Source organism: Trypanosoma brucei, chromosome 5, assembly GCF_000002445.2.
Source record: "Trypanosoma brucei brucei TREU927 chromosome 5, complete sequence".
Lineage (NCBI taxonomy): Eukaryota > Euglenozoa > Kinetoplastea > Trypanosomatida > Trypanosomatidae > Trypanosoma > Trypanosoma brucei.
Window position 1 is genome coordinate 1,314,601 of NC_007278.1, and position 21,119 is coordinate 1,335,719.

Genomic DNA, 21,119 nt, shown 5'->3' on the forward strand with positions numbered 1-21,119 from the left:
TGTTGCTCGTGGCACGATCCCAAACAATTACGGACAGATGCCTTGCGAGGGAACAACGGTGGAGTGCTGCTCACGGCTACACGGCTGTAGGCGCAATGAAAAAGGGGGGAAAACGTATGGGCAAAGAACGTCGTCAGATGATGAAATAGAGAAAGAAGGAAAGTGATTGATCCGAGCATGGAATAATCGGATTAAGGTAACGAAGAAAAGAGGCGGAAGTGCTTGAAAGGGTCTCGTGCAACCTCACAAACGGGAGTCAAAAAAGAAAAAAGAGGGAAACGCGAGAAGAGGGAAACTAAGTTGAAAAGAAAAAAAGGAAGGGGATGAACAAAGACAGGGGAAATAATATAAAATTAAACGGTTGTGGACAGACAAAACTTGAACAAACGAGAGAGAACAAAACTGAAAATGTTCTGTCAGTTTGGTTTCCTGTATATCAACATATACGAATGTGTGTATGTTTCTGTTCCCGCTTACTGCCGACGTAAATCTCCCCCACCAACCAGCGCAGTGGCATCCGGACATTTTCGATTTTACCCAAGGCGTTTTCTGCGGTAACAAAGCACCATTAGCTTTACAAAGCGGCCTAATGAATTACACCCAACACCACGGTCCCCTCCCTTTCTTATCGTGAGCCGTAAAACGCACATACAAACACATACATATTTCTTTACGTTAACTTCACATATTACCTGGCATCCTCACACATAACAGAAAAAAAACACCGCCTCCTCCACTCCTCTTTATTACACGTCACGTTTGGGCACAACGTTATCACTTTACAGCAGTTTTTTCATACAGCATTTTGACAGTCACACCAATCTCCTGTGTTTGCGAGGCCAAACTCGTCACGGCAAACTGTGTCTGGTCGTGCTTCATCACAAGAGTCGTAACAGATGCAGCCAAACTGCTGTTATGCTCTGCAAGCAGACGGTTACATTCCAACAAAGATGTGTTCTCCCTTTTTAGACCGATAACCTCACCTTCCAACCGCCGCTTATCCCGTAGCAAACGCTTTGTTTTCTTCCTCTCTCGGCACAAGGCAGACACAACACCCTCCACATCCACCGATAATTTTCCCCGCATCGGGCTAACATCCGACATTTCGCTGCCAGTACTGCTACGAAGACTGTTACCGCTGCTGTGGTCCCTCGCCCCCTCGGCATTGAAATCCCTCTTTGAAACTGTCTTATCCACAATCCACTGTGGCCGCGAGCCATCACGGTAATCAGCCTTCGGGCCGTGGTCAATAAAACTGCCACTACTTCCGTTGCTCATTGACATGTGACTACAGCGCTCACAGCAGCCACACCACAAACACCAGTCACCTTATCCCCTTGCTCTCAGATGAAACAACAGGTCGGGATGCCTTCAAATTATACAGAATGTCGAACAAGGGGGAAAAAAAAACTAGCTTCAAAGTAACAGACGAGATCAGAATAAACGAGCGGCAATTGCTGTTACAAAGAGAGGTAAATATTTCTGGAAAAGCAGGAATACTCGAGAATTGTAAAATAATAATAATAATAGAGTAGATGAAAAGCAAACAATTGAAACTATCGTCAAGGTGGGGCAAGTGATTTCGACTCAAAATACTTATCCACAAATCGATACGCCCATGCGAGAGAAATGGCAGCAAGAATCTTGAGGCAATATAGCCTCCCTCAGTTGTACCATTTCCATCGCTACACGTATTCTCCGCTAGATCATAATACCTGCAGCTAGTGAATTTACTACGCAGGTATTGTCCAGGTAACAATAAAATCCATAAAGATTTATTATTCACCGTGCATACCAACAATTTGAAACAAAAGCAAAAAAAAATGTGTGATTGATGGCGGCAGTAAGTATCCCTAAACAGATTGAAAATCCAATGAAACCCTGTTTCCTTACTCTTGATCCCGTTTGTTTCAAAAAACAACGGAAACGGACATGCGCAAGCCCTTCTGATCCACTACTACGCATGCGGAAATAATCCATGGTGCCTTGTCCCTCACCTTTGGTAAATGCCATATGAAAATGAAAAGGTGGTGCTAACAGTGTCCAACCACGCCACGTTGCATGGGACTAACACATATAATTTGAAGGGGTGCACCCAAGAGCACAAAAATTATGACTTTGTCTCGGTTGTTTGGCCCCCAAGCATCCCTTGCGCAGTGTTAAACAGGTTCACCGGCGTTTTTCCATCTGTGATCAAGTAGCCCTTCAACCCCAACCCACCGAGCAGTTTCGCTTGCATTTCGGGGCCGGCCTGTGCGATCGATACAAGCGTCTGTCTCCCAATGGCACTTACCATCCGTTGAATCCTCTCAACTTCCGTTTGGGCGAGCTCACGGGCCTTTACGATTTCCAGCTCGTTCTGACGCTTTGCAAACTCCAGCTCGAGATCTTGCTGTTGCTTTTGCTTTGCGAGGTCTGACGCCGCTGTGATACGGAGCGCTTTTGCCCTCATCTCCGCTTGCTTCAGCTCTGTGTCCGCCTCAATGAGAAGTGACTCCGCCTTCGCCTTCGCCTCCGCTACTGCCTGCCCACTCGCCTGAACAACCTCACTCTGCGCCTGCAGTTCAAGCCACTGTGTTTTGGTCCGCTCCACTTCAATTTTATCGACGAGTTTCTGTCGCTCAAGCCTTCCCCGAGCCTCCTGGTCCTTCCGCTCCTTCCCGTGCCGTGCCGCAGCCTCCTGGGATTTGGTCGTTATTTCTATGGCCAGCTGCACAGATTTCTGTAGACTGTCCCGCGTCTTCGCATCAGTGGGTTCCACTGATTGAATGTCAATGTTCGTTACGACGAGGTTGTTGGCAGAGAAGCGAAGTGAGTTCCTCACATGGCCATTGCCATCGCGACCAAACACAGCCTCACGAATTATCTTCGCAGAATTACGATGGAAAGAGTCAAAGTCCTCCGCAGCAACAGCCCCACGAACGCGAGACGCGATAGTTTTGCAGCAATCCCCAACAAAATCAGGCACGGAAAATATCTTGGCATCAGGATTCTCTCGATTCACATCAAAATGCCAGTTATACGAAAGACTAAGTTGCAAACGTGCATGGTCAGAGGTTTCCACAACAATCGTGTCACTGGAGAAACGAGGACCCAAAAAGAGCTGTAGAGCGAGAAGCGAATTTAGTGCTTTTGGTTTTCCCCCACTGAGTGACAATACAGTAAACTCCTCATCGGGGGATAGCATAACAAGGTTCGGACCGAGCACTACGCGAGGTTTCTTTTGCTTGTAATCATAAATCTGTACCGCCGCGTTGTGTTGAACGTTGAAGCGAATGATACGATGTTTCACACGCGAACTGGTAAAGTTAGGATCCCGCTCACTGCAGCGGCAGCACCCCGTAGGGCATGCAAGAAGTTCTTCCACATCAGGAGAAAGATCCTTCTCCCATAGCACCTCGTGCTCCTTGAGCATGTAAGGCTCTCCGATAACAGTGCGGACTTCACCCGTAGTGGTGTTCATGACATAAATGCCTTCATTTTTGTCCAGTGCAATCACACCTCGTCGCTCCAGCACGCAAACATCCACTCTAGGAATATACTCAGTGGCACCGCGGAGCAGCCATTTCTCACCCGGCATGCGAACAGTGCCGCCACAATCCTCAAACTTTTCCAAAGCCTGCAAAAGTAGTGCCTCATTCTTCCCGATAGCGTTCATTGACTGAACCTCACCCACCAGACTCTCACCGGGCCTCAGGAAAAAGCTGCACTCCCCTTTGCGGACTTCTCTTTTACCGAACTGGTTGATGCCTTCATCTCCAACAGGGTCCTTAACGATACAGTACTGGTTCTTGCTTAATATAATGGCATTCACGGTGGCGGTGATTACCTCGTTTACATCAGGGATGTGCGTAGAGGACATTTTATGCGTAATCATCCACTGCTCTCCTGCTTTACGTGCTTTACCGTACACATCAGTAAAGTTGCGTAGAGCCCTTAGGTGGATTGCCTCCTTCTCAGTCAAAACAGCACCCCTAACGTAACTCACAAATTCCTCCTCGTATGCAGGAAGATAAGCACCACTGGTTCGATGCAGCCACTCTTCCCCAGCCACACGCGCAACGCCTTGTCGGTCAGTAAAGTTGAGCCGCGCCCGGAGCTTAATGGCAGTGTTTGATTCCACAGTAAGTGCCTCAACCTCCCCAAGCTCCTCCACTTCCACGCGGGGAATAAATGTCTGCGGGCCCTCCACAATCCATTGTTCACCCGCCCGCACTGACACCCGTGTACTATCGACAAAATCACGCGTACAACGAACATGGTAACCTTTGTTGGAGGGAATCACCTTTAACTTGAAGAGCCATTCCCCATCAACAGTTAAAAGCTCTTCCCCAGGCAATAGAGGGAACGGAGGTTGTTCAAATCGTATTTCTTTCTCGCCCATGCGTAACTGCACCTCCTCACTTTCCCCGACCTTTGGGATGTTGTCTTCGCCACGCACGCACGGGTTCTGCACAACACAATAGTGGCCTGGAGGCACCACGACACATTGCCGCGGTTCGAAAAGACATCGTTCGTGCTCCTTACGTGTGTACACCTGCGGCCCCAGCATACATTTAGTGACATTTGTGTTGTTGTTCAGCAAATGAACGTAAAAATGACGTTTAATTCGTATGATATCACTCATCTTCGAAACAGTTGGACAAAAATGACAACACGAAAATTGACAACGCCTCTGAACTTGGATGTTACTGCTGAAATATTAAGAGATATCTACTAAACGATGCTTTCTATTCAATTTGCGGTCAAAGAGAAAGCGCAGTGCAAGTGCACAAAAAGCAATTCCTGAGCGGACATTTATGCACAAATCCGGTACTATGTTGCCCGCAGCAAAGCAACCATAAACACACAGCAACTTGAAACAGTAAGAACGACCATGCGGTCATATCACAACTGCAACTTTCATAATCCTCGGCACACGATAAATATCCTTTATCTCACCTTTCACTTGAAAGTATCCGTCAAAACACGTCAGACAGAGAAACAGTCAAAAATCTTCTACGACACGCATCGATCACGTATACGTCCATGCACGTGAATGGCGTTCTTGCAGCGTGTGAAGACTCGCTTACGAGTTGTGCACTGATCAGGCGATGCTTCACAACATATGAAAAAAAAACACTTGCGAGTCAACTGCAGCAACCACGCACCGTAGCGCGTCGGGGCGCAATACTTAAATGTCAGAAGGAACACGTGAAGCATTTTCCCTACACCTCATCAGATTCAAGTCGCTTTAATGGAGAAACGTAAGCACGAACTATCGCGTACGAGGAAGATTCTCGCCCTCTGTAGCTACTACCTCCAGTCGCATTATCTATACTCATTTGGTAATATATATATACATATATATATATTTGATAAACGAGCACAAAAACAAAAAAGGAGCAAAGGCAGAACGTGCATTCCCGTACATACGTTGGCTGCTCACCACACAAACCAATCAAACTTCGTGTAGTGCATTCACCGAGGTTGAAAGAGGAAATGAAGTTAAGAGAGGTCACGCCCACTAAACACTAAGAGTACGCCTCCTCCCCGCCCCCCCCCCACACTAACAAAAAAAAAAAAGACCCTACACAACCAGGAAGTGTATGAACAGGTGGCATACTGCATCCACCTTTTCACACCCTATGCACGACATCTGTAACTTCCCGGAGATGTTGCCGTGACCGCAGTTTTCGAAGAAAACTTAATAAAACGTATACGTAATAACGACAAAACGTATAACCGCAATCGAGTTCAACGAAAAAAAAAATAGAGAAAAAGAGAAGAACGATCGCATTGTTCCTCTGGGTAGAACAACGATGGTCAAGAAGAACATGGAGCACTATAATGGAGGGAAAGTTCTATCAAGCATATTCATCCACATGTACGTATGCGTGATGGTTGGTTTGTGTTTGTAATAAAACATCCAAAATCTTTCAACGGTGCTTCTAACAATCTAATGTTGCCGTCATCCAACGGTAATATCTCTATCATCAGTTGCCTCCACTCCCAACATGCCCAACGTTTCTACACAAGTCTCGAATTTTCTGGTCACGCTCTTGAAGTTCTCTATGCAGCTGCTCAACCTTCTCTCTATGTCCCGCTGTCATTCCGCGAATCTGTTCCCTGTAGCTCGATTCAATCACATCTGCCTTGATCTGTATTTCCTTCAATCTTGCAGAAGACGAGATCATGTGGGAGCACTGGCTCCTCAGCCCCTTTGTTTGAGCCGAAAGATCTTCCTGGCGCCGTTCCAGGGTCACAATGGTGTCACGTAATTCGGAAGCGCGCAACGCAATCCTTTCCATTACGGTGTACATGTTGTTCAAGTGCATCACCATTTCAACCGGTGGGATTAACTGAAAGTGTGACTTAGCCTCCCGAACCTTGATGGTTAAAGAGCGAATAGAACCATCAATTACCCCAAATTCCTCCTGTGCTGCCGAAATCGCTCTCTTCAGCGCCACACAACGACCCTCCATTCCTTTCAGCTCAGATTGAAATAAAAATTTGTTCAAATCGCCTAAGGGGTCTGTCTCACAGACATCCGCATCCCCAGCATCGTTGAAAGACCTGTTCTTTAAGGTTTCCGCAAACACTTGGAAAAATTGGATGGGTTCCTTTTCATACGAGTTCTTTTCTGCATCAAAAAATGCAGTGGGGATCACACCCAGTTCTCGCACCACTAAAGCACCCAGTTCATGCTTCCGCGGACCACACCTCTCCCATACGGCTTGGGAAACCAGAATTTGCCCTCCGCGGGCCGTGGAGCACGCGTGTACAGTCTGAGATACCGCACGACCGTAATAGTGGCACCGGTAAGAATCGCCAACCGGTATAGACAGCGGCTCCACAAATGTATCACCTGTGTGAACCGCCATCGCCAGGCGCAGCCCACGAAATACCACTTCATTTGTCCCCTGACAACGCACCTCTGAGCCCCATGAGCTTTCGAGAAGGGACTGCGACCAAGGGAGCGTCATCAACCATTTTTGGGTCTCCGTGCAGAAACGACAGGCCGCTACCGGATCGTCGAAGGCGAGCAGCATTGATGTCCCATCACAGTAGCACTCATACGCACCGTACTGAGCCATTTTAGGGCGCAACACGCAGTTCATCAAAGATACGGCAGCTTGTGCCTTTTCCGCATCCTCGACCCACATAAGGTCACCATTAAAGACGCGCAAGCATGCGAACACAACGTTCCTTTGGGGTGGGGGAACCGAACCGGAGTGCGATATGGCGTTCTCGAGATCATCACAGAAAAAATACAGTCGAGAAAGCGCACGATTTAAAGAAACTGATGCCTCAGAGCACTTCCCCTCAATCTCCACCAGCGCACGCGAAAGTCGCTCTTGCTTGGCATCGAGCTTCGCCAACAAACAGTCAAAATCTGATTCCTTCGAAACCGGCGCTTCACAGTTGGTGTCTATGGTTTTCAGTTGTAGTAAGCGAGTAACAATTCGCTCAACCACCAGTTTTGCTTCTGGATCCTCGACAATACACCGTGGGGCGTAGAGGAGGGCGGCCTCCTGTACCTCCAAACTGTGAGGTTCAACAGCCTGCTCCGGGGCACAGCTAACAAACGCTGAGTAGATATCATCTAAGATGCGAAGAATGTATATATCCCACTGCTTGAACCGCTGCTCTACTTCCTGAGAGGCCGCGTTTGCCAAAACGAGCCGCTCCGCGGCCGTCGCCGCCTCCTTCACAGCTTCTTCGCGCTCTTCAGATAGCTTCTTCTTTTCATCCTCCAGTCGCGCACGCATGTCACCGATGCGCCGCTCCGTTTCCGTAGACCTTTCCTTGTACTCAGACTCAATGCGATGTACGAGGTTCTTCATAAGCGCCTGACCTTCGGTGTGACGCTCCTCCGCGACCCTGTTTGTAGCACGAACGGCCTCTAGCTCTTTTGTCAGCTCTTCTACACGAGCATTACAAAGGCTCTCCACATGGTCCAATTCTTGGGCGGCTGCTTTTTTAACATCATCCACCTGCTGTTGGTATATTTTTGTGAGGTTTTCAACGCGCTCATTGAGAACACGGCATTCGTTTTTCAACATCATCTGCTCCTTCTCGTGTTGCAACTTTTGCATGCGTAATTGATGCTCCATTGTTTCTTTGAGCTTGAGATGTTGCTCATTCTCACCCTTCAGCAGTCCCTCCAACCGCTTAACTTCGTCCCGTAGTTCGCCAATTTCCTCTTTAGATTTCTCAGTCATGGCGAACTCTATACACTTCGCCTCATGTTTCGCGTTCCCCAGTTTCGTCCGCAGTGACGAACACTTCCGCATCAGCGCCTCGATTTCCTTCTCTCTTAGTGCTATACTCATAACGTGACGCTGCTCAGCTGTTGTACGCCACGGTCGCTCCAATTCCGGTCGGTGAAAAAGTTCTTCACCCCGCTGTACCCCCGTGGCCGTTTTGAGGTATGTCCCGGGAGTACAACCGCCCCCATACACACCGACAGCTCGTGCAGCAGACGCTGACTCAGGGGTCTCCCACTTGTTGGGTGGTGCCTCGTCGGACATAAATTTAAAGTAACTGTCTAAACGGCAGAACTTTGTCCCAGCGTTAAATTGACAAAGACATGAAAAAGGAAGGATGCTACATGCACACTGAATAAGCAGAAAAATTTGGCTCACTAACAACTGGTAGCGCACAGCATCTCCAACTCGGTAATCAAGAGCACTTCAAAGTACATTTGAACAAGGATACACATTAAAAATACGTACAGGGTCGGTGAGTGGTACCACAAATCGGAAAAAAAACAAAAAGTAAAGCATGAAAAAAAAAGACATTTACAGCAGCCGGCAACGTAACTTGTCATGTAAAAATATCCTTTCCTTTATCACCTTGCCTTCGTCGCCTTCCTTCCAGCTGCTTCCTTTCTCTTTGCTCCTCTAGTTTCCCCGCACATTCTCCTCTACTTTTGCTCTTCTGTACATTCCGTGTGGGGGAAGGCTGGAACACATCCAAAAACAGCTTCCTTGAAAACTTCCCCATTCTGTCTACATCTCATATGGTATAAAGTGAACCTCGAGCGTCTTCTTCAGGCGGGAAACTTCATCTTCCGAAGAACGAAGCTCCTCTCGGCGCCGCGACTCACAAACACGCAAATCCTCCCGGAGTGCGTCAATTACCTCCTCTTGGTTGAAAATGCGGGCCTTCAGTTGTGTTTCAGTTTCAAGAGCCAGCTGCTCCCGCACCTCCATTTCGCGCGTCAGTTCAGAGATCTTCTCGGATAATATTGCTATCGTTCCCTCATGCGTCTCCACCTCCCCCTCGATCGTATTCCTGTGGGGGATGAAGTGCGCGTCAAGGAGGCGGCGCAGTCTCGCGATTTCCCCATCTTTCGCCGCCACTGCTGTATCGAGTGTGTTTTGGCTCCCTTGCAGTGTTGCTTGCAGCTGTAAGTGTTGTGATTTTAGCACTGCGATGTCTGAAAGAAGTTTCGCCTCCCGTTCTTTTGCCCCGTCCTTACTTTGTGCGACTAGCTGGCGCGCAGTGTCAAGTTCCCTTTCTTTCTCCTTTGCCTCTTCGGTCGTCCGCGATATTTCGATCTCATAAGCCCTTCGCTCGCTCAGAAGTTTTTGTTGAAGCTGGGAAGTGGCAGTCCGGTTATTGGCTATTTGGGCGTTAAGAAATGTTATTTTGTCGAAGTTTTCTCGTTCCTTCCGCCGCAACAAATGCTCAAGTTCCTCCATTCGTCTTTGATTGCTCTCAAGCTCAACGAACGTGGCCTCCAACTCCTTTTCGAGTTTCTCCCTCTCGTTCTGCATCTCCTCGTTTTCCACAGCACGTTTTTCGTGGATGGTTTGTAGCTCTCCAGAGAGGTACTGCGAATCATGCTTGACTTGTTCCAATTGCTGCTTATAATCACGTAACACCACATCTGAGTTCATTTTTATGTCAGTGTTCTCTTTCTTCAATGCTTCTACCTCATCCTCGAACCGAGAGCACTTTGCCTCTAGCTGAAGGTACTTTTCCCTTTCGATGCTTGCCTGCCGCTGTTCCTCCTCAAGTTGCTCTTCGTAACGGCGTTTGTTTTCTTCAATTTGCGCATTGAGCATCTGCATCAAGGCGACATTTTTCCTGTCATCTGCCTCCCGTGTTTCTACAACCTCCTGCATCGAACGGTTCATCGATATTGCCTTTTCGAGTTCCCGTTGCAAACCAGCAATCGTCAACGCATGACTGCGTATCTCCCCCTCCTTCTCGTCCATACGCGCCTCCATTTTTATTCGGTACTCCGAATGATCCTCCTTCGCAACGCGCAGTTCTACACGGAGATTCTCATTATCGCACTCGATTGAACTGATTGTTTTTTCAGTTTCTGCACGAAGATTGTTCAATTGCAACTCCGCTGTGTGCTTTTCCTGTACGAGAAGTTTCTGTTTCTCCTCCACCTCCAATCGCAACAGACCCACCTCATTCAGCAATGTGTCACGCATGAGCACTAATTGCTCAACCTGGACCTCGGATGCCATACGCTCCTCCCTTAACGTAGCAGTCAGTTGCTCCACCTTGGCCATGAGCTCCTTCACTTTTCCTTCCTTCTCACGGAGAATTCGAACCTGTTCCTCCTTCCACAGAGTTATGCGTTCCTCCTGCTCCTCTCGGTCACGGCGCTCATTCTCACGCTTCTGGATTTCCTCCCCCTCGGCTTCTTGTGCGCGGAGCTGTTGCATGCGGAGAATCTCCGCACTCACCTCCTTGTTACCCTTCTTCCTTCCCCTCTTCGGAGCCATGTTTTCTCACCTTTGATCACTCTACTGAACCTAATAAATCCCGTAAGTAGCGGTAAAACTAACATGTTAGTGGGGTTAACGCAACAGCAGAACAGAGACGTGGCTATATGCCAGGATCAGGCAACGGCAACGTGTGGCGCCGCACCATACCGAATAGGTTTGTAATAAACGAAAACAAAAACGCAACCCATTTATCTCTGGAAACGGGCCGTCAACCAGAGAGTGCAAGGGTTAGAAAGGGCATCCCCAAAATATATCTATGGAAAAAGTTTGCATCGGTTTCGGAGTCACATAGCAACGGGTACACACTAACCAAATACCCTTTGCGCAGACAATTCGGTTGGAAGTGAAGGGGTTTGAATTCCATGAGGCCGACGGGCGCCAAACACGCACTGAAACATATCACCAACGTCTTGTTTTCGAACCTGTGTCACGACAAGCCGAAGTCGAGCGAGTGTCTCAAGTAAACTAATGTACGTAAAGGAAGAGCAGTGTACACCAGTCACCTCTATGTAATCAACTAATCTATTTATATCCGTGCACAACCTACGCACATCAGCCTCGAAGGCACCAACACTACAGTATCCCTCTATCCCATCAACTATAGCCTCTATTTTGCTGTTAACTGTCGAAACGCGCTCTGTTGTGGAAATACCAGCGATCGACGAAGGCCACGAGAAACAGCTTTTGCCGAAACTCCAAGTGGCATCTCGTTTTGACATCAGTACCATCACCTCGCAAAAACGAAAAAGAGAGAAACTGGTGGGCAGTACAAGCGAAAACGTAGTTAGTTATAGGGAGCTTGTGTAAAGGGTAATGGGGAAAGTCCAATAGGGGAAGCACAACAAACCACAGCGCGCCCCCACCTGACCAGCAACACTTGACACACTGTATAGGAAAAGTGAAATAGCTCCACGCACCCCATAGTTGTGACGACATTTAAAAACGCCAACAAAAATATCATTGATAATAATGAAAAAGTTAGCCAGTGAACAGCGACCTGAATATAACTAAGAATTTTGAAGGTACTGTGATATCCATCTGAAGGCATCACCATAACCAACTTTCTTGACAACACTGCACATAAACACTTCAAGGGGTCTCACAGCAGGGTCAGTCACCTTGTTTTGCTTACCGGTGGAAAGTCCTGTTAACCCCATGGCTGTAATAAGGTGATCCTCTGATACAGCACGTGGTAAATCGATTTTGTTTCCAAGAATAATAAACGGCGTCTTGGCAAGCTCTTCTGTTTGCAAAAGCATGTCAAGTTCTTGCTTCGCCTCTTGGAAGCGCTCAGGGTTGGCAGCATCCACAATGAAAACGACACCGTCCACTTTAGTGAAGTAATCCTTCCATAGGCGACGCGCTTCCAGATGGCCACCCATATCAATAGTCTTGAGCTTAATTCCACCGAGGGTAAGTTCCTCGACGTTTGGGTGGAAGGTGGGCCTGTGAACATGCACCTGGTCAGTAGCAAGCTTTCCAAGTAGTGTCGTCTTCCCGGCATTATCAAGCCCAAGAAACAAAATTTTGCCTGTCTTATTTGTGAAGCCAAGGAAGGACAGCATGTCCCAAAACCACGAAAACAGCCCCATAGCCCCTACAACTCTGATAATAAGATGTGCAGTCGAAAGAAACACTAAAGGATACAACGAGATAGGGGAGAGAAAGTCTGTGTGGAAAGAATGCAGGAAGAGGCAACAGTGAGTAACAAGAGAGCCGGTAGGATCTGCAACCACTAAAGGGGTACACGCTGCCTATAAGGCGAGGCAAGCACTGTAGCAGAAAAAAGATTAAAATGCAGACGAATTTATATATAAAGATCACTTTTTAAACTTCGATCGACCCTTAGGTCGCGGTCTATGTGGGCTGCACCAAGGCCGTTCGTTTTCGCTATCCCACTGCCGAGACAGTGTCAGTAGTTTGTGCTCCGAATTCATTACCGATTCCATATTCGCAAATTCTTTCATACGCACACCCTCGCAACATGTATGAAAGTGGTCCCTTTGGGAACGGGGAACAAACAGCGTTCGATTGCATAAGTGACATCGCTTTAGCAAAACATGTTTCGCCTTCAAAAGACGAGTTGGATCGTCTGGGTTCTCCTTTCTATATTTCCCCCTAAAATATCTCGGGTTGACCATCTGCGGTCGGCCGTTCAGAGCTAATCCTGAGGGTCTGTTTTTCCACGGATTAAAGGCGGTGACATTAGCATGAGAAAAAAATTTATTTAACCTGAGCATCTACCCTGGATCAAGCATTCGCACTACATTATGCACAATACACATATGAGATGGAAAGAATTGTTATTAAAACTAATAATAACAGTAAAGTGGGTACAAGGAGGGAAGTGCGCACATAGAAAAATACAACAATAAAGCTTCAAGAGAATAAAAAGATTAAACCAAAAACAAATAATCGGTGATGATATAAACTGGAAAAAACGTACACATCTATTTGACCTTTGCACCACTGCCGCTGTCATCTAATCTAAAAAATAAACGCGGTAACATTCAATAAAGTTTCACTAATTCGATCTTTGCCTCTTTGCACCACAATTTCCCTCGTCACAGAGGTTTGAAATCAGGTTTGGTTCCCTCACACTTACTCTGCACAACGCAACTTCCATCTGTTGTATTTTCGCCTTGTCAACGGCTGTGATTTGTGCACCGGACTTTCTTGACATATCCTCTAGCATCCCCTTAAGTTGTTCAAAGCTCTTGATCCAGTAATTCACTTCTTCGTTGGCTCGATGTATCGCCTTCATTGCCCAATCCTTTTCTTTAGCTCTGAAACATTCCGTTTCTTCGCGTTTAGCCTTTACTGCTTCCAGAGCCTTCTTATACTCTCCTTTGCGGGAAATTTCGTAGTCAAGCTTACTTCGGAGCTTCTGGGTTCTCTGCTCCAACTCGTCAACGTTACGCTTTTCAGTATCTAGTAAGCGGGAAAGCTCTCTCACCTGATCGTCTTTCTTCTGAATATCGGCAGCGTGCTGCCGCGATAGATCACTAATCTTCTCCATGAGGTTTTCACTGTTCTTTTCAGCTTTCTCCTTTTCATTCTCAGCGACGTTAATTTTCCTCGTAAGACCTTCCCTCTGCTCTACAAGAAGTTTCTCACTTCCCTCAACACGTGATTCGATTTCCCTCAACTTGAGCTCAAGGTGAGAACACATGTCCTCGGCGTTTCTTCGCACCTTTTCCAGGTGACTTAGTCTGCGCAGCAGTTCGTCGTTCTTGTTCGTGTATAACACACGATATTCCTCTGCCACAGCAAGCGTTTTCTCAACTGTCAGTGCGCTATATTGGTCAACAATATCTACAAAAAAACGTGAGAAGTGTTCTAACCAATTCGCCATCCACTGTGACAATCTCATTCGGTCTTCAGAGTACAAAGTAGCCTCACGCAAAAGGTTTTCTGTTTCGATGAGTTTGTCAGAAAGAACCTTTTGGTTAGCGGTGCGGTCTTCATTATTGATATTCTCCCTTTCAATTTCTTTCCCCAGGAGAAAAAGTTGTTCTTTATCTCGTCGTGCACCCTCTTGGAGGTCTAGAATTTCTGCCTCCTTCGTCCTTAGTTCCTCAACCAATTCCTCTTTTCCCCGTATCAACGTACTTCTTTCAGCTTCCAAACGCAGCCGCGCCTCTGATAGACGTAATATCTCCGTATCTTTTTGATGAGTCAACTCCTCAACTTTCTTTTTTAGTAAGTTTGTCTCCTCGTAGAAATGTGTCACTGCAGTATCGATATTGACGACAAGAATGCCGTGAATATCAAGGTTTTCATCAGCAGACTCTTTAGACAGACTCCACCTGGCAGCCTGTTCTTCGAGCTCAAGCACCTTTACCTGAAGCATGAAGTTATTCAGCTGCATTTCTTCAGTGGCAGAACGTAGCTGGGTAGAAAATTCAGAACTCTGCATAACCTTGCGATAGAGGTCCTCATTTCTTGCATTAGCTTCACCTAACTGACCTGTCAACTTGTCAATTACCCCTCGTCTGGCGTCAATTTCAGACGTAAGATCTTTCGCCTCACGGCGCAGAGAATCAATTTTTTCTTCGTAATCCACCCGCATGAGTACCAAATTTTCGTCCTTCGTATCCTGCATACTCTTCACTCGCTGGAATTCGGTCTCCAAGAAACTTTTTGCACTAACGACGCTCTCCAAATCCATCCTTGTTCGTTCGAGCGCACTTCGAAGCTCTTGAAGATTACTTTCCAATATTGCGGCTCTTCGGCTGCTATCGGTACGTTCTTGTTCAAGACGGTTCACATCAGCCTTCAGTTGACTGACAGACAGTTCATACTTCCGAGACTCAGCGCACTTCTCTATCACCTGATCGTTTAGCGCCGAAATCTTCGACCTCAATTCTACAATAACTTCTTGGTGTTTGGAAGAATTTTCAGAAGCATGCTCAAAATCACGACGCATTGTTTCCAGCTCCATCATAAGCAGCTTGTTTCCTTTTTCGGATTCTCGTAGGTCACAGTTTGCCTTTTCTACACGACCTTTTTCTTCAATGTTGATCAGTTTTGCCGCCTCGATTTGCTGGTTCAGTGTGGAGACGGTGTTTTGCAGCTTCTCAATCGTGCTCTTCTGCATTCCTAACTGTACTTCGAGAGACTTTATCTCGTTGTCTTTCACATGACAAACCTCTTCCCACTTGGATTTTGCTTCCTCCAACTTGAAAACAGTTTCGTCGCGCGTATGCACATCGTTCTGCAATGCCTCGATACGGGAATGTAACAAAGTTATCTTCTTTTCCCCCTCGTGCGATAATGACTCCAATTTTGTTGTGTGGTCCTTCTCCCTCTGTAACTGCTTCTGAACTTCCTTCAGTGTGACGTTCAACTCCTTGAATTCATCCGCTAACTTCGAATAAGCAGTCCTTGATTCTTCAAGTTGTCTCTGAATGGTTTCGTTCTCGGTGATCCATTGTTTCTCTGCGTCGCACCACTTGGCTATAGAAGCATGAGCGTCACGACGAATTTGCTCCTTCTCACATTCAGCCCTAGCCGCGCGCTTCTGCTCAGCAACCAATGCAGATTGTTTTTCGGATAAGTCCTTTTGCAGGGTGTGACACCTCTCCTCTAATTTTCCCCGCTTCTTGTCGTCGTCCGTATGCATTAACTTTTCTCTACGTAGCTCAGCTTTGTCTTGTTCGAGAGTAGCTATCTGTGCTTGTTGTAACTTAACTTTTTCCTCAAGCTCACGAGTGTAAGCTTTCTCACGCTGCAGCTGAAACTCCAAATGTTTTTGGGTCCCTTTTAGCCCCTGTCTGGAATCACCTTTCGCAGGAGACTCCATCGACTGAAACAGAAACTACAGCCAGAAAGTAGAAATAATAATAATAATAATTTCGAAAACAGCGAGAACGTCCAACGCAATGGGTAAATAATAGAAGGACGGCAAAAACAGTTGTGCATCCCTTCAACATAAAAAAGAGAAGAGAAACACATCACACATACTGAGTGTGATTTAATTAGGTGTTAATATTACGACGCACAAAAGAGGCCACTTCCACTTGGATTTTAGTCACAAAGTCTCATTGTGGTTTTTTTTCTATAGCACAACCTTTTCCCCTCGAATTCATGTAAAAATTTAAAAACAAAACCAGAAGTGAGGCATTGTACAATAATTGCAGCAGGTTCCACCCTAAAGTAAACTGAGTGTCAAGTAACGTGACCAAAATAGCATGAAGAATACAAAGAGAAAACTGCAACATTTGAATCTTGGTTAGCAGAAATTTAAACGGATTCCTATACCCCAAAGATGTCCAGAGGTAGTGTGAATACATCAAAAAATGAACGGAAGAATTTATCCAAGTCCCAAAAAACGCCGTCCCGTTTGCAAGTCCGTTTCTCAACAAAATTCCCCAAATAAGACCAATCGTACAGTGATGATATACGTGCAAGAACGACAGTTGATCCTCTTTTTTCTTGCAAAGTATGAAAACGGTATCCAGCATATCAATGTACTTGCTGCAGTAGTGAACGAACATCCAAAACTCTATATCCGGGCAAAATTTACCACTCAGGTTAAAGACGCCATTTTTCAAAGGCGGTGACAGGTTAATCGCCATTGCGGCCGATAGGCATATCTGGAGCACGTTGTAAACGACCAACACCCTACTCATGTTTAAGGCGCGCCTGCCCCGCATAATACTTCTCATGACAAACACGACAAACAAATAAAGTAAATGTCCCAATACTAACGCGTGCCATGAAACCAAAGGATTAAGATATGGGAAAAAACAGAGAGAACCCACTCCCTGACATGCCGAAGCATCTCTGCAGTCCATCATGATCACTCTTGCTTTTAATTACTATATGGAAAGATGAAGAAACACAATCAAGAAGTTTTATTCGAACGTTGCCACACGAAAAAAAAACAGGGTAATACATAAAGTAACTTGAACGATACAGCTACAGGCAATCATTAAGAAACTGAGGGAAGTCATTGTCACAGCAATACTGTGGGACTTCCGTTCACTCGGAGCTCCAACCTAATGACGGAGACTCCAAGCTGAATCCGACTTCGATAAAATCATTACGACGGCTGCCCCTGCTACACAAAACAACTGCAAAATAAACTTTCACCATGCGTTGGATAGACACACCTGCATCCATCGATGTCCCCGACGGAAAGAGTCTAAATATCAGCATCATGTATATTACCGCGAAAAAAGAAAAATGAGATCACCCCGGCCACATGAACAGAAGTAACCACAGATAACATATGCATCCCTCCGCCTCCTTGAAAACAGACAAATCGTGAAACATACAGAAATTACACCAGGAAGCAGATGAACAGAACCACCAATAACGGTCCAGCTATTGTCAGAGTTGCACCACTTTGGTATGTAGGCATCATGGACCCTAACCCACTGAACGAATGCTACAATGAGTTTGTTATCACCTGCCGTCGACGACCCACTGAGGTTGCAGAATGTTTTAAGTGTCCACCTAAAGAAATGTTGAAGATTCAAACAAACACAGTGCTCTGATTCATATATTTGAACACGAAAAAAGATAGCGATATAATTAGAACGCCAACAATAGTCCACTGTTACCACAATGAATTAGAAGACAACATAGTTTACACACGAGACAAATGCTTACAAACAAGCATATTTAATTAAAGGGCGTTGAGAAATGGGGAGCAGCAACAAACAATCACATACGAGCAAGCAACGACACTGTTTTGCTGTTTTTGTTTGGAAAAAATACCAACGTGAAGGTATTTCAAAAATGACAACGAAATGGGCACCAAACCACACGTATCCGCTACCGAAAGTCAAAAATAAGGTAAGGCGCACAATTTACAAGAAAATAAAATAAATAATTCACACACACATATATATATATATATGTGTGTGTGTATATTGAACTGTGACTCAATTAAAGGGAAATATATACTTTGAAAGACGAAAACACCGACTACTTGTAGCCATTAGCAATAACATAAATAACAGCGCCCATGACGCTACGCCCTACATCCAAAAGAGCAAGCAAAAAAAACAGTCACAAAAGACTAGTCACATCCAAGAAAGCCGAGTGGTTGTAAGAAACAACCGAAAATACACAAGCAGGCCTTTGAAGCTCCTCTTTTCAAAAAAAAAAAGGATTAAAGACGACAAGAATCACCAGGGCACACACAAATTGTTGTGGGGACGCAACCCGCAACCATCCCCCACCGCCACCTTGTGGTAGGAGTTCGCGCCAAAGCCCATCTCACAATATTTGGGAAGTCCAGCAGCTCTCAGGCGGTCGCTCCTCGACGCAAGACCCACTAACTCCGGTGGAGGCACCGCAGGAAGCCAGAGCGACCACACACACAAACACACAACCCACCACCTTTGGGACGCATGCCTCACAAGCCGAGGCGGGAGCTACACTAGCATCTCTAGCCTTTGACGCGCCAAACTTCTCCGTCGCACACCCGAGAGCATGTCACCTACACACGATAAATAGCGAGGGACCCGCCAAGCAAACCCGCAAGGCCACCACCCAATGAAGAGTTTCAGCGGGCACACGCAGAAGGTCAAAATACCAAGCATGTTGGGAGGACCCCCGGCCGCGACGGCGTATGCCAACCCCCGCCACTGCGTCCAGACCAATACGCCTCGCGGAATAACGGAACCCAAGCAACTGGGACAAGAGCATATATGATGGGGTGCGACTCGCTAGTGCGGGGTCGATTGCGTGGAATGAAAGGACTTCAAGGCGGGACCGAACCTAGACACCACTTCCCCAGATGCCGAACCTCGAGGATGCACAAGCAATCGTAAACAGGACGGCGACCACTGCTGAAGAACACTTGACTCCAACACTTGGTTATGGACGGATGGAATAACAACAAGTGTATGCCCAATACTCCCAATCTTTCGGACAGTGCAGAACGGTGATGAATCACCCAATGGAAATAGAAAAAAAATGGAGAGAAGACTCCGCAAGTCAGCGAAGGCTATAAGCAGCATGGACGATAGTATAATCCCGACCCCCGGCCACTCCACGAGAACCATTCCTGGGGGAAAAAGCGACGCCGGTCGACGCGAGGCATCAAGTTCTCAGAATTTAGGATGAGGATAAAGAGGCATTGGGGAAGAAGGAGAAGCAATATCATCGTCATATCGGGGAAAAAACACAATATACGGAACCACCTCAACAATCCAAAAGAGACTCATCCGAACATCTAGTGACGGAAGAAGGTTGCTGGGAATAATCGGCCTTAATGCTTGTCATGGGTTTATTGTCAATTCTGTGCTGCTCGCAAACGGCAAGATGCTGATAGAAGGAGCAGGGGTAGCGACCAACGGCAAATATGCGCCACCAACGACAGACAAAACTCTCAGATGCCCCGGTAAAGAACGTGCCAGAGGTTGAGAGGACGCGAAACTCAAACCGTTTCACACGCCGGAGCCGATTGTTGCCACAGGAAGATCGAAATTTCCTCCTTCTGCTGAAGAAAATGGCGTTTGTGGTGTACCAACTAAAGAACATGGAGGTAAACGGGCTAAACCACATGTAAAAACTACTCAACGGGAATCGAAAATACTGGGGAGCGTTGGGAAAGTGGAAGTGTGAAGCTGTTGAACTGGCGTTAAGGGAAAGCAAGGGGACTGCTGTCATGGCATCGTCAAAAACTAACAGCGCCCACCTGCGCCAATTACAAAGCAATGCAGTAGTTGGTCCAAAGGAGATTTGTGGATTCTGTTGACCGTTGGTTGCGTATACAAAAGGAAAAGGTTTCTGCGCCAACGTTCGGCAGCAGAATCCATAACTCAGTTGATTGGAGACGCAACTTCGTACGAACCGAATGTACTCAGCACGGTCAAGCTAACTCTACACTCGTGAGTTTGGACCCATGGAGAGTGGTGACGCAATTCGAGTGCCTGAGAAGTTATCTCCTAACCTCCAAATTATGTGGTGGGTAAGAAACTTTCCACCAAACAAGATAGCGAGAGTCAGTACAAACCAACGAGTTTTGGGGAAATCTCACATGACCGTGCCGTGTGGCAAAAAGAACGGTGTCGGGCTCCATTTTATTCAAAATTATGACGAAGGGGCTGAGGGATCAACCGGACGGAATACTGGACATACAACGTTGTTTCTTTGTGGACTATATGATACTCGTACGCAGGAACCTGAACGGGTGAAACCTGGAGGTGCGCTACAACAACCGGTAGGCTACACCACCTCGTGGTTTCAAAGCCGTTTAAAGAGAGATCTGTGCAGAAAACTAAATACATTCCGCCTCTACTGGTGTTACGAAACCTACTAGGTACTATAGTGGTCAGTGAAAAAGATAGACAAGGCGGAGGCGCCGCATCTGCTGTGTCTCACCCTGCAATCTATCGGAAGAACACCAAAACGAACACAAAGGGTATCTGAGGAGTTAGGTGGGGGTGATGAAACCGTGCGCGGTATCCTCACCCTAGTGGAGCCAAGCGAAAAATTATTAGGGACACTCAATTTGGGATTGATGCCAGCACTGCGAAAGCGCTTGAGAAAGACATGGTCAGTCTCCACGACCTCCAAATGATGAAAACACTGAAGGGAGGTCGCAGGGACGAGTGATGTCAAATGCGTCATGAAGGATGGTGAGGTTCTCCAACTTACGTAGGTTCTTTACCAAACATTACTGTAACGAGGATGAGAGAACCCTCAAATGTTCGTACAAATGTTTGGGGTGAAGAAACGAGGAAAAAGAGAATACACAAAGACGAATCCATACCGGAAACGGGAGAAAATGAGTATAGAACATATGTTGATAGATCCGCGCACCTCATTCATTGTTTCTTTTTTTGATAAACATGCTTGGGGAAACGGTTCTCGGGCCTAGAATGTGGAAAATTGCACCCCGCTGATGAGCACTGCCATGCT

At 46.6% G+C, this 21,119-nt stretch overlaps 9 protein-coding genes across 9 annotated transcripts, besides 4 other annotated features; all 9 read right to left on the reverse strand.

The window, feature by feature from the left end:
* Window positions 1–11,500: part of a sequence feature (sequence corresponds to BAC RPCI93-45E22) that runs on past the window's edge.
* Window positions 775–1,284, reverse strand: Tb927.5.4450 (hypothetical protein, conserved; the record flags this gene model as incomplete). The annotated part of the gene is made up of 1 exon (XM_840022.1): window positions 775–1,284. One exon carries the CDS (start codon window positions 1,282–1,284, stop codon window positions 775–777), a length of 510 nt encoding a protein of 169 aa, XP_845115.1.
* On the reverse strand, window positions 2,111–4,627 carry Tb927.5.4460 (major vault protein, putative; the record flags this gene model as incomplete). The annotated part of the gene is made up of 1 exon (XM_840023.1): window positions 2,111–4,627. One exon carries the CDS (start codon window positions 4,625–4,627, stop codon window positions 2,111–2,113), a length of 2,517 nt encoding a protein of 838 aa, XP_845116.1.
* Window positions 5,331–5,354: a microsatellite.
* On the reverse strand, window positions 5,976–8,513 carry Tb927.5.4470 (hypothetical protein, conserved; the record flags this gene model as incomplete). The annotated part of the gene is made up of 1 exon (XM_840024.1): window positions 5,976–8,513. One exon carries the CDS (start codon window positions 8,511–8,513, stop codon window positions 5,976–5,978), a length of 2,538 nt encoding a protein of 845 aa, XP_845117.1.
* Tb927.5.4480 (paraflagellar rod component Par4, putative) lies at window positions 8,994–10,733 on the reverse strand (the record flags this gene model as incomplete). The annotated part of the gene is made up of 1 exon (XM_840025.1): window positions 8,994–10,733. One exon carries the CDS (start codon window positions 10,731–10,733, stop codon window positions 8,994–8,996), a length of 1,740 nt encoding a protein of 579 aa, XP_845118.1.
* Tb927.5.4490 (hypothetical protein, conserved) lies at window positions 11,042–11,464 on the reverse strand (the record flags this gene model as incomplete). Its single annotated transcript, XM_840026.1, has 1 exon — window positions 11,042–11,464. The coding sequence occupies one exon, from the start codon at window positions 11,462–11,464 to the stop codon at window positions 11,042–11,044; it is 423 nt and encodes a 140-aa protein (XP_845119.1).
* Window positions 11,501–21,119: part of a sequence feature (sequence corresponds to BAC RPCI93-26C7) that runs on past the window's edge.
* On the reverse strand, window positions 11,744–12,328 carry Tb927.5.4500 (ADP-ribosylation factor, putative; the record flags this gene model as incomplete). The annotated part of the gene is made up of 1 exon (XM_840027.1): window positions 11,744–12,328. One exon carries the CDS (start codon window positions 12,326–12,328, stop codon window positions 11,744–11,746), a length of 585 nt encoding a protein of 194 aa, XP_845120.1.
* Tb927.5.4510 (hypothetical protein, conserved) lies at window positions 12,557–12,976 on the reverse strand (the record flags this gene model as incomplete). Its single annotated transcript, XM_840028.1, has 1 exon — window positions 12,557–12,976. The coding sequence occupies one exon, from the start codon at window positions 12,974–12,976 to the stop codon at window positions 12,557–12,559; it is 420 nt and encodes a 139-aa protein (XP_845121.1).
* On the reverse strand, window positions 13,261–16,041 carry Tb927.5.4520 (hypothetical protein, conserved; the record flags this gene model as incomplete). The annotated part of the gene is made up of 1 exon (XM_840029.1): window positions 13,261–16,041. One exon carries the CDS (start codon window positions 16,039–16,041, stop codon window positions 13,261–13,263), a length of 2,781 nt encoding a protein of 926 aa, XP_845122.1.
* Window positions 16,074–16,094: a sequence feature (AT_rich).
* Tb927.5.4530 (elongation of very long chain fatty acids protein, putative) lies at window positions 16,280–17,038 on the reverse strand (the record flags this gene model as incomplete). The annotated part of the gene is made up of 1 exon (XM_840030.1): window positions 16,280–17,038. One exon carries the CDS (start codon window positions 17,036–17,038, stop codon window positions 16,280–16,282), a length of 759 nt encoding a protein of 252 aa, XP_845123.1.